Source organism: Rana temporaria, chromosome 4 (assembly GCF_905171775.1).
Source record: "Rana temporaria chromosome 4, aRanTem1.1, whole genome shotgun sequence".
NCBI classification, from domain to species: Eukaryota; Metazoa; Chordata; class Amphibia; order Anura; family Ranidae; genus Rana; species Rana temporaria.
In genome coordinates this window covers 59,483,551-59,496,886 of record NC_053492.1, presented here as the reverse complement: position 1 = coordinate 59,496,886, position 13,336 = coordinate 59,483,551, and the positions used below count along the sequence as shown (strand labels likewise).

At 46.8% G+C, this 13,336-nt stretch overlaps 1 protein-coding gene across 1 annotated transcript in view; it reads left to right on the top strand.

Annotated features, from left to right (window-relative positions):
• Positions 1-13,336, top strand: part of LOC120936240 (24-hydroxycholesterol 7-alpha-hydroxylase) — a 122,034-nt gene that overhangs the window by 51,131 nt on the left and 57,567 nt on the right. Inside the window, exons 9-10 of the mRNA XM_040348442.1 lie at positions 804-899; positions 7,987-8,075. Coding sequence (XP_040204376.1) covers positions 804-899; positions 7,987-8,075 — 185 coding nt within the window. The remainder of the gene's footprint in view (positions 1-803; positions 900-7,986; positions 8,076-13,336) is intronic.

Genomic DNA, 13,336 nt, shown 5'->3' with positions numbered 1-13,336 from the left:
GTGTTCTGCCGAAGAAGGACCCCCCTGTACCGCTCAGGCGCGGCACGAACCTCAATGGAGTTTGCGAAAGTAGTCGAACATGTAGAGCTACGAGTTGGCTCTACACGGCGCCTGCGCAATGACTAGGAACCGTGTAGAGCTGACTGCGCAGGCGCCGTGTAGAGCTGACTCGCAGCTCTACATGTGCGGCTACTTTTGGAAACTCTGTTGAGGTTCGCGCCGCGCCTGCGCAGTACAGGGGGTCCTTATGCGCCGGGGGGGGGAACTTTTTCGGATGGACATGACACATCTGGGCGAACTCCCAGATTACATTGCGCCTCAGAATAGAAACGCCTACTCCTGCGGGAGTGAGTACCCGGAAGCCGAAATTGACATAATACGGTATGTACAACAGGAAATAAAAAGATGTGGCTACTGGACATGTTAGTAGTGTAAGGAGTGTGCTCGTATATAGATGTTATTTTGGGTGACACTCCGCTTTAAGCAGGCCATAGACGGATCAAAATTCATCCAGTTTAGCAGGATTACCAGACTAATTTTGATCAATCTATGGGTAGGCTGGTTGTACTGAAGTCAATCTATCGATCAACTTCAGTACAAACAGCCTGTTGTATTTTATTTTGCCTGATCACTGCCAGCGGCTATAGCCACCAGCACTGATCATTGTATTCTGCTGGCTGGGAAACCCCCCTCCATCTGCAGAACACAATAGCACAATAATGTATGGCCTGCTTTAAAATGACAGGTTGAAGATTTGCAGTCTGCCTGAAATAACCCATTGCTTTATTTTGTTCTTTCTGCAGAATTATGAGATCCCTCCTGGGGACCTGTTGATGTTGTCTCCTTATTGGGTTCATCGGGACCCAAAATATTTTCCTGATCCTGAAAAATTTAAACCAGTAAGTTACCAAATGGGCACACTAGGACACATGTATAAGGTGGCTTTGCTATGCAGTGTTAAAGCTAAGCTGAACTCCACCCAGAAGCTGAAGCACAGTTCAAGGACATGCAGTATATGTGAACTGTTTACCCTGTCAAATGATTTTCAGGTCTGTTCAGCCAGTCTGGTGATTCACACATTCTACCACCCATAATCAGCTTGGTCACCTTCCCACCCCAGACATGTAAACAGTCCGTTGAATTTACAAACACTGGCCCGGATTCAAGAAGCAATTGCGCCTGTGTAACCATAGGTTACACGGCGCAAGTGCTTACTTGTCCCGGCGTTACGAGTGCTCCTGATTCAGGAACATCGTAACGCCGACTGCAGCCTAAAATCTGCGTGGCATAAGGCTCTTATGCCACGCAGATCTTAGGCTGCATTCTTGCGATGGCCGCTAGGGGGCGCTCCCATTGTGATCAGCGTGTAGTATGCAAATTGCATACTATCAACTGATTCACAAACTTGCGCGGGCCCTGCGCAAGCCAGGTACAGAGTTTCTGTACGGCAACTTTAGCGCAAGGCTGCCCTTTCTAATAGCAGGGGCAGCCAATGCTAAAGTATAGCCGCAGCTCCCGCGCTGTGAAATTTGAATTTCACGGCGTTTGCGTAAGTGATTCGTGAATGGCGCTGGACGCCATTCACGTTCACTTTGAAGCAAATGACGTCCTTGCGACAATGCACGTCGGGAAAGTTTCCAGACGGAGCATGCGCTGTACGCTCGGCGCGGGAGCGCGCCTAATTTAAATGATTCCCGCCCCCGGCGGGATCATTTACATTGCGCGCGCTTACGCCAGGCAATTTTGACGGCGCGCCCTCGCAATTCACGGAGCTACTGCTCCGTGAATCGAGGGCAGCGCAAAATATTTGCGTGGGCGCAGGGCAAAATCGTTGCCCTGCGCCTCCGTAACTAAGGGGCAAATCTACCTGAATCTGGGCCACTGTATTTAAGCACATAAGCTCCGTTTTGTGTTGAAAATAACTGTGAAATGTAAAACTCTGGTGGGTGTAGCAAGATGTCCGCTTGCCCCCTTCTCACTCCATCATTACTGTGCAATGGTGTGTGGTGTAGCAAGATGGCGGCGACAAAACGTCACTTCCGGAGCATTCTGTGATAGGGAGCCGAATGTGACACTACACCGGAACTACCATCAACCGGAACTGGTAGACGGAAACACTTGAGCGCGACGTCTTACTATCGCAAAACACAGGACCAAAAAGAGGCTTGAAGCACAAAGGGTGGAGAGCAAGTCGAGGAGAATGGAGAGAGGATAGCTGTCGTCTTGACAACGTGTATCGGGGCGTGACCCTTCTTCAGGTCACATTTTGGAGCGAGAACAACAGGTTTTCAAGAGGCATGAAAGAGGCCATCTACATCAAACTGGTACAACCATCTCTAAACAGAGGTGGGAGTCTTCAACATCACCTGCCTTCCACACGGTGGTGGACTGGCTTGGTCACAAATGTTTTTAACAGTTTTAACATCTCTACCCCTTTTGAATGCAAATCACACCTTCAGATATGCAAATTGAATTAACACTTATGTACAGTACACTTCCTGACACCAAGGGGTTGATTTACTGAAACTGGAGAGTGCAAAGACTGGTGCAACTATGTATGGTAGCCAATCAGCTTCTAATGCCACGTACACACAATCGGATTTTCCGTTGGAAAATACATCTTTCCTCTCAAGCTTGGATTGCATACACACGGTCACACAAAAGTTCTCTGAACTTTCGACCATCAAGAACGCGGTGACGTACAACACTACGACGAGCCGAGAAAATTAAGTTCAATGCTTCCGAACATGCATCGGAATTTTTCGCGTCGGAATTGCTACAGACGATCAGATTTTACGATAGGATTTTTTTCTGTCTGAAAATTTGAGAGCCAGATCTTTTGTTGGCAGGAATTCTGACAGCAAAAGTCCAATGGAGCATACACATGGTCGGAATTTCCGTTCAAAAGTTCACATCGGACTTTTCCTGTTGGAATTTTCGATCGTGTGTACGGGGCTTTACTGCTTGTTCAATTGTTTCTTCATAGAGCTGCACCAGATTTTGCACTCTTTGGTTTTAGTAACTCAACCCCCAATTTTGTATCTACGTTGTACAACAGGGTGGTTCCAGGACTTTGACACCTTCCATCCTGTTCTTGGACAGTACTTGGTGTTTGGATTAAGGTACACTATCTATGCTACCTGTGTGGATAACAATGCTGGGGTTTCTTCCTGGACCTCTTTGAAACTGAAAAAGCTGCTCGGATAAGCCATGAAACATCATCAAACTTACAGAATGAGCCCAGTTAAATGTGACTAAGTATTGGAGATATAGGGGTAGATTCAGGTAGGAGATACAATGGCGTATCTCCAGATACGCCGTCGTATCTCTGAGTGTGAAGCGTCGTATCTTGGCGCCTGATTCAAAGAATCAGATACGCCAGAATTTGTTTAAGATACGACCAACGTAAGTCTCCTACGCCGTCGTATCTTAACTGCATATTTACGCTGGCCGCTAGGTGGCGCCTTCGTCGATTTACGCAAGGAATATGCAAATTAGGTAGATACTCCGATTCAGAAACGTACGTCCACCCGGGGCATTTTTTTACGTTGTTTACGTTAGTCTTTTTCCGGCGTAAAGTTACCCCTGCTATATGAGGCGTATCCTATGTTAAGTATGGACGTCGGGCCAGCATCGAATTTTCCGTCGATTACGTCGTTTGCGTAAGTCGTTCGCGAATAGGGCTGTGCGTAATTTACGTTCACGTCGAAAGCATTGGCTTTTTGCGGGTTAATTTGGAGCATGCGCACTTGGTTACGTTCACGGACGGCGCATGCGCCGTTAGTCAAAAATGTCAAATACGTGGGGTCAGCCTTCATTACCATACAACACACCCACTACATGTATAATTTGAATTCCGCGGGCTTACGCCGAAACACATACGCTACGCCGCCTTAACTTAGGGCGCAGGTTCTTTCTGAATACAGAACCTGCCTCACTAAGTTACGCTGAGATACGCTACGCCCGCAGAAAATTAAGCCAATCTACCTGAATCTACCCCTTAATGTGCAGGGTGGAAGCCCCTCATATTGGCACCAGGTGTTCAGATTCAGAAACGTAAGTGCAGGGATCTCAACAACCAGTTCCAGAGAGGCAAAATAAATGGTCAGGTGGGCTAATTCTCCAGCTTTTGCCAAAATCTTCAATATCCGTTTCGAGTGGACTGATCCTCTAACCTTTCTTTTGACTAAAATCAACTGTAGTATATGTTCATCGCAGTGTCCAGTAGGGGTACTCTGACGTCATTTTGTCTAGCTGTATAGTATCTCTGCATGATGAGGGCCCTCCACATGGGAAGAAATCAAGTAGAGGGTTACGAGGGCACCAGCGCCTCCTGACAGGGCCGATCCTAGGCAGGGTGCACAGGGTGCATTGCACCCAGGCGCCTGCAGAGGTAGGGGCGCCGAACATCTAACAGACTCTCTAACAGAAGCCCTCTCTGTGTCCATCACAGAGGCCCTTCTCCAGGTCCCAATAAAGTACTTTGCTTCTCTTCCTGTATTTTGTTAATTGTTAAGAGATCATGTAAGGATCCCAGGTTAATGAAGACTTCATGGGGGAGCATATCTGTGGTCATTGCCATAGAAACATTTGTAAAGGGGAGGAGTTATTAAAATGACGACGCCCATGTGGGGGCACCAGAAATATTTCTGCACCCAGGCGCCTGTGACCCTAGGATCGGCCCTGCCTCCTGAGTCTTGCAAGGCTACCTGGTCTGGCTGAGGGCCCCGGCCCAGGAAGACAGAGAGCCTGCGGTGTTAATTGCCCCCTGGGAGTGGCAATCTGGGGGTGCTCCTAGTATCATTATTGGTTTTGGACCCCATTGTAAGAACGACACTATACCACAACACCACTGCCTTTTTTCTTTTTCCTACACATTGCCTCATGGACTTGGTCAAGACTGGGGCATTTTTTTTTTTTTTTTTTACCAGGCTTAAAGTCCTAGCTATTGTATGTAGTCTTCATATTTATTGATGTCCATGTATTGTTACTGCACTTATTTCTATGTTTGTTATCACTCCTACACTCCTATCACTCTTACAGGGTTGAACATAAATATCAAGTACAACGTTTAGGAACTACAACCATTTTTATACACAGACCCCCCTATTTTCAGGGGTTCAAATGTATTTGGACAAATTAATTTAATCATAAATAAAATGTTAATTTTTTTTAAATTTTGTTGAGAATCCTTTACTACCAATGATTGGCTGAAGTCTGGAACCCATGGGGCCAGATTCTCTTAGGAGCGCGTAACTTTGTGCGGGCGTAACGTATCTGATTTACGTTATGCCTCCGCAACTTAGACGGGCAAGTGCAGTATTCTCAAAGCACTTGCTCCGTAAGTTGCGGCGGCGTAGTGTAAATCGTCCGGCGTAAGCCCGCCTAATTCAAATTGTGAAGAGGTGGACGTGTGGTATGTAAATTATCCATGACCCGACGTGATTGACGTTTTTCACTTACAGCGCATGCGCCGTCCGTGGAATATCCCAGTGTGCTTTGCGTCAAAGTTCGCCGCAAGGACGTATTGGTTTCAACGTGTATGTAAATGACGTCCAGCCCCATTCACGGACGACTTACGCAAACTATGTAAAAATTTCAAATTTCTTTGCGGGAACGACGGCCATACTTAACATTGGTGCGCCGCACTTACGCCACCATATAGCAGGGGTAACTTTAGGCCGGGAAAAGCCTAATGTAAACGGCGTAACTTTACTGCGTCGGCCGGGCGTACGTTGGTGAATTCGCGTATCTAGCTGATTTACATATTTTGACGCGTAAATCAGCATACACGCCCCTAGCGGCCAGCGTAAATATGCAGTTACGATCCGACGGCGTAAGAGACTTATGCCTGTCGGATCTAATAGATATCTATGCGTAACTGATTCTAAGAATCAGGCGCATAGATACAACGGCACAACGCAGAGATACGACGGTGTATCTGGAGATACGCCGTCATATCTCTTTTGAGAATCCGGGGCCATGGACATTACCAAAGACTGGGTTTCCTCCTTTCTGATGCTTTTCCGGGCTATAACTGCAGTTGTCTTCATTTGTTCTTTGTTTGTGAGTCTTTCTGCCTTACGTTTTGTCTTCAGCAAGTGAAATGCATCAATTGGGTTGAGATCGGGTGATTGATTTGGCCATTGCAGAATATTCCACTTATTTTCCTTCAAAAGCTCCTGGGTTGCTTTTGCAGTGTTTTGGATCATCCGTCCATCCAATCAACTTTGCTGCATTTGGCTGAATCTGGGGTTACAGTATATCTCTAAACACTGCAGAATTCATCCGCCTGCTTCTGTCTTCTGTCACATTATCAATAAACACCAATGACCCAGTGCCACTGGAAGTCATGCATGTCCATGTCATCACACTGCCTCCCCCATGTTTTACAGGTGATGTGTGCTTTGGATCATGAACTGTTCCAAGCCTTCTCCACACTTTTTTCTTCCCATCATTCTGGTACAGATTAATCTTTGTTTCTCCCCTCCAAAGATTGCTTTTCCAGAACTGGTCTGGCTTTTTTTAGATGTTTTTTTTGGCAAAGTCTGGCTTTTCTATTCTTCAGGCTTATGAATGGTTTGCACCTTGTGGTGAACCCTCTGTATTTGCTCTTGTGAAGTCTTCTCTTGATTGTAGACTTTGACAATGATACGCCCACCTCTTGTAGAGTGTCCGTCACTGAATGTTGTGAATGGGGTATTCTTTACCATAGAGAGGATACTGCGATCATCCATCACCTGTCTTCTGTGGATGTCCAGGCCTTTTTTATGTTGTTGAGCTCACCAGTGCGCTCTTCTTTCCCCAGAATGCACCAAACTGTTGATTTGACCACTCCTAATGTTGCTGCTATCTCTCTGATGGATTTTTTTTTACTTTTTGAAGCCTTACAATGGCCTGTTTCACTTGTATGTACAGCTCCTTTGAACGCATGATGTAGGTTTACATCAATAGATTCCAAATGCAAATACCACACTTAGAATCAACTCCAGGCCCTTTACCTGTTTAATTGATGAAGAAATAGCGAATAAGTCTTTTTGATTACATTTTCCAATTACTTTTGGGCCCTTGAAAAAAAGGGGAGGGGGGGTTGGCTATTCTTAGGCCTTGTACACACGATCAGTCCAAACTGATGAAAACGGACTGAAGTCTGATGGTCTGATGTGCCTACACACCATCAGTTCAAAATCCGATCGAGTCCAACGCGGTGACGTAAAACACAACAACGTGCTAAAAAAAACGAAGTTCAATGCTTCCAAGCATGCGTCGACTTGATTCTGAGCATGTGCGGGTTTTGAACCGATGCTTTTGCGTACTAACCATCGTTTTTGGCCGATCGGTCATCAGTCCATGAGTCCGATTTTAAAGCAAGTTTTAAAACTTTGGTCTGAAGGACAAAAGTCTGATGGGCCATACACACGGTAGGTTTGGACTGATGAAACTGAATGTGTGTACAGGGCCTTAAGAGCTGTAATTTCTAAACCCTTCCTTCAATTTGGATGTACAGTGCATACCCTTATAATAAACCCGAGAGTGTGCACTTTCAGCCCATATCCATTATATAACTATAGCTTCAATATGTTTTGGTAAATACCTGGAAAAAATAAAATTGTGCCTGTGTCCAAATATATATGGACCTAACTGTACCTGTAGTGCGGTGAAGTGAGGTATTGAGGAGCTGGGCCAGCACAGAGATTAATTCGACGCTGTCAAAAGAAGAGCTTGCTATAATGTGCAAGGAGGGGGCTGTGCTAGGAAATTGGCTCTTCTCGGCATAGTAAAATTCCTACCAAAGTCAAAGACACATTGCAATTGATTAAAAAATAATTTAGAGTAAGAAAAGTTGTTGCTCAAAGAGAGAGAAACCCAGTGACCATTTTTAGTTGGGACCTGCTGCCCTGAGCACTGTCGTTTCGTATCTAGGAGGGGAACATTGGGATTATTTATTTAAGGCCTCATTGGAAAAACTGTGTTTTCTTCCCACAGGAACGCTGGACGGAGGAGATGGTAGACAAGAATGTTTTTCTGGCCGGCTTTATAGCCTTTGGTGGAGGGAAATATCAGTGTCCTGGCAGGTCAGTGTAACTTCATGACATGGAAAAGGGCTTGTTAATAAAAAAACTGCTGCTAAATAAAATAGACGTGCACCTTGTAACACCCAATCAGAATCACGCTCGGTGAGCGTGCCCGTGGGTCCCCGCGGACTCGATGTCTGCCGCGATCGTGTCACGGAGCGGCAGAACGGGGAGATGCCTATGTAAACAAGGCATTTCCCTGTTTTGCCTATCACTGTCCTGTCACTGGTATCCCATCCCCCCCACAGTTAGAATCACTCCCTAGGATCACTTAACCCCTTGATCGCCCCCTAGTGTTTAACCCCTTCCCTGCCAGTGTCATTTACACAGTAATTGGTGCATTTTTATAAAGCACTGATTGCTGTATAAATGACAATGGTCCCAAAATAGTGTCAAAAGTGTCTGATGTGTCCGCCATAATGTCGCAGTCTTGATAAAAATCACAGATCGCCGTCATTACTAATGAAAAAAATATATAAAAAAATGCCATAAAAGTATGCCCTATTTTGTAGACACTACGGCAGGGATTCACATACATCGGCGCATATTTATGCCACCGTAGCGTATCTAATATACGCTGCGCCGACGCAGCGCAGAGAGGCAAGAACAGAATTCACAAAGCACTTGCCTCCCAAACTGCGCTGGGTTTCCTCGGCGTAAGCCGGCGTAGGTGGAAGTGGGCGTGAGCCATGCTAATGAGGCGTGACCTCATGCAAATGCTGGGCCGAGTGCCAGACAAGTACTTAAAATGAACATGCGCCGTCCCGTGGACGTATCCCAGTGCGCATGCGCACAATCGCATCGAAACAACTGGCTAAGATACGTCGAATCACTGGCTACGGTATGAACGTAACCTACGCCCAGCCCTATACACGTATTACGTAAACTACGTAAATAACGACGGCTTGTGTTCCCTGGTCCATACCTTTGCATGGGTTGCGCCTCATAGATGGGGAATAACTTTACGCCGGACATGCGACTTACTCAAACCGCGTATATTATGCGCCAGGCGCAAGTACGTTCGTGAATCGCCATATCTCCCTCATTTACATATTTGAATAGAAAATCTGTTGGAGCGCCAAATGCGTCCAGCGTAAATATGCGCCCACTCTACGCTGGAGTAGGCAAGTTACGCCGGTGGACTGAAGACTGTTTTAAGGCGTGTCTTAGTTCTGTGGGCACTGCGCACAGATACGACGGCGCATATTTACACTTACGCGGCGTATACGTCGGCGTAAGTGCTTTGTGAATCCGGGCCTATAACTTTTGCGCAAACCAATCAATATACGTTAATTGCGTTTTGTTTTTTTTTACCAAAAATATGTAAAAGAATACATATCGGCCTAAACCTGAGAAAGAATATTGTTTTCTTATATATTTTTGGGGAATATTTATTATTAGCAAAAAGTAAAAAATATTGCTTTTTTTTTCAAAATTGTCGCTGTTCTTTTGTTTATAGTGCAAAAAATAAAACCCACAGAAGTGATCAAATACCACCAAAAGAAAGCTCTATTTGTGATGGGAAAAAAAGAACGTCAATTTTGTTTGGGTGCAACATCGCACGACGGCGCAATTGTCAGTTAAAGGGACGCAGTGCCATTTCGCAAAAAAATGGCCCGGTCATTGGGCGGACAGTTCTTCCGGGGCTGAAGTGGTTAATAAACTGACCTTTTTCACTTCCAGCTTCTGCTGGCAGCACTAGGCTGCTAGGAAGGTCCCAGGCGACGTGCGCTTGGTATCACTCCACCTGGGACAGGAGCAAACGCTACAGAGAAAGCATCAGTTTATGTAGCTCCGCGGCCGCTTCCTTCCTCCGCTGCTGGTGCCAGCTCCAAGCTGATGCTCTGGGATGGTTGGTCAGCAGCCTGTGATCTGGACTTGCCAACCCACCATCCCATGAGGTCCCGGGCCACATCAGAGGGCTCTGCAGGCCACATGTTGGGCACCTCTGTTTAAGGGCTTGTTTTGCACTTTTGTTAGCCCTCTGAAGAGCGATTGGGGTAGATTATTAGGTAGATTCAGGTAGAGTTAGGCCGACTTATCAGTAGATAAGTCGACCTAACTCAGAATCTACGCCGACCTATGTTTAAGCGTATGCTCAAACAGACATACGCTTAAACATATCTAAGATAGGACGGCTTGCGCCGTCCTATCTTAGATTGCAATTTTTCGGATGGCCACTAGGTGGCGCTTCCATTGCGGCCGGCGTAGAATATGTAAATGAGTTTCTACGTCGATTCACGAACGTACGCCCGGCCGCCGCAGTCGATTTACGCCGTTTCCGTTAGGCTTTAGGCGGCCTAAAAGTATTCCACCTATGAGGTGGAATAACAATGTTAAAGTATGGCCGCCGTTCCCGCCGGGAGGTTCGAATTTTTTACGTCGTTTGCGTAAGTCGTCCGCGAATTGGGAGTTACGTCGTTTACGTCCACGTCGAAATCAATAGGCCCGTACGGCGTACTTAGCCGCAATGCGCACTGGGAAATGTAGGAGCCCGGCGCATGCGCAGTAGGCAAAAAACGTTGAAAACGTGAGGTCAAGCCTCATTGCCATTAAACACGCCCCCCTCCAACCCATTTGAATTAGGCGCCCTTACGCCCGCCGCATTTACACTATGCAGCCCTAAGTAAGGAGGTAAGTGCCTTGAGAATCATGTACTTGCCTCTCTTACTTAAGGCGGCGTAGTGTAAACACGCTAGGCTACGCCGTCTTAAAATTGCACGCCCGTACCTGAATCTACCTATATGTTTCTGAGAGCATATGAGGAGGTGTTCTGTTGCCTCTTCACTGTCTGGTTTAACCCCCAAAAGCTCACACCTGCCCAACACAATTACTTGCTTTGCACGCAATTGCGGCGCAGCCCCGTTCACTTGAAGTACTGCTTGCCATATATGATCAGATGCAGGGGGGGGATAGTTTTTGCTGCACTGCGATGCAAAACATCACGGCGGCGGCATGTGTAGGTTCTCATTCATGGCTAAGCAGATTGGGGAGGCGGTAGAAACATGGCTCAACCGCCCGTTTTTACTGTCCCCAACCACAAGTGTAAACTAGCCCTTAGAGCATTTTTATATACTTGAATTATGATAGACCAGAAATGAATACAGGGCCATATTCTCCTACATTTGCGGCGGGCGTCGCGTAAGCTATTTACACTACGCCGCCCCAACTTACAGGAGCAAGTGCTGTATTCCCCAAACACTTGCTCCGTAGTTTGCGGCGGCGTAGTGTAATTGGCCCGGCGTATACCCGCGTAATTCCAAGGGGGCGGCTTGTATTTAAATTAAGCGCGCCCCCGTGCCGTTCGAACTGCGCATGCGCCGGGCTTAAAATAGCCCAGTGCGCATGCTCCAGTTCTCGACGGAAAACGTCAATGACGCCGATGTGTGCATCATTGACGTACAGTCGTATTCAAGAACGACTTACGAAAACCACGTACCCGACGGGAAAAGACGATGCGGACCCGACGCTATACTCAACATGGATACGGCGGACTTGCGTAAACTTACCCCTCATATAGCAGGGGTAAGTTTACGCTTACGCAAACGACGTAAGCGACGGCTACGCGACGCAAATTCGTTTGGGAATCGGCGTATCAGGCTCATTTGCATAAACAAATGAGACCTGAACGTAAACGCCACCTAGCGGCCGGCGGCGAATTACATTTAAGATCCGACAGTGTAAGTGACTTACACCTGTCGAATCTTCAGCGTATCTATGTGAAAATCATTCTAGGAATCACTCACATAGATACGCGGGTCAAAAAACAGAGATACTCCGTCGTAACTCTTCTGAGAATATGGCCCATAGTCTTTTTCTTGATTATTAAAGCTGCCATAAACACTTCATTTATGTCCCCCTGCTGGGTCATTGCTGCACCCGCTGATTCAGAAAAGTTTCCAGCATGCAGGTTTGCTCACAGCCACCAAACCGCATGGTTCTGCAATAATCCTAGTGAGATTGTTGGTGTCGTTTTTACTTTTTACCTCTAGATGTCTCCACCTATCCAGGAAATTAATAAAATCACCCTTGCATTGGGGCCCTTCCGCACGGCAAGAATTAATTTGCTGGCTTAGTCTAGGGGTAGAGGATTAAAGTGATTGTAAAGTCTCATTTAAAAAAAAAAAAAATATATATATATATATATACTTAGCTGCTCTGTGTAGTGGTTTTGCACCAGTGACCAGGATCCTCCTCTTCTCGGGGTTCCTGGCTGGAGCTCCTGGCCCCTCCCTCCTGTCGAGTGCCCCCACAGCAAGCAGCTTTCTATGGGGGAACCCGGGCCGATCTGCAGCTTGCTATAGGGGCACCCGGGCCGGGTTTCAGCTCCGTGTGTTCATTCAGAGAAGGAGCTGCGGTTCAGCCCTCTCTCTCCTGATTGGCTGACTGACTTTGACAACAGCGGGAGCCAATTACGCCATTCACACTCCTGCAATATTGCTGGATAAAGATGGGCTCAGGTAAGTATGAGGGGGGCTGCTGCACACAGAATGATTTTTATCTTAATGCATAAAATTTCATTAAGATAAAAAAACCTTCTGCCTTTACAACTCCTTTAAGTAATACTTACCAGGCTCCCCCCAGTGCTGCGATTGGTCTCTGTAAGCTGTGACCAGCTCCAGTCGCACTCCAGCCTCCTCTGCATGCAGGGTTAATGTCTCTGTAGGGTACATGATAATGCTGAGACTTTGCCAACAGGTCGTAGCTTGGGGAAGAGGAGGAACACGCTAGAGACAGCCAGAGCGAGGAATCGGGTAAGTGATGGTCTCACAGTCAACACTGAGAGCAATGGAAGCCGTAGGCTCCTGCTGCTGTCAGTCAAGGGGGCGTGGCTTACCAGCATTGTGTGTGTCTATTGATGCACAAAGCCCGCACAAAAGGCTCCCATAGCAAATGGCTTGCTGAGGGGGCACCCAATGAAAGGAGAAGTGGACAGAGCTGGCATAACACAGAGCAGGTAAGTATAACTTAAAGCTTTTTTATTATTAATAAAATAAAAATAACCACTTGCCGCCAGCCCACCGTGAAATGAAAGAGGGACAGTGCGGCTCTCATTCTGGGTAGACGTCATATGACGGCGCACACGAATGGGGAACGGGCGCGCAGCGATCAAAGCCGTGCCGTGTTGCTGGAACACGGCACGACCCTGATCTCTGTAAATAGCCGCTGACGCTTAACCATTTGATCGGCTGTATCCAATCAAAGCCGGTCACATGTAAACACGGAAGTATCGGTAATCATGTGTGGCGAGGAGAGCCGAT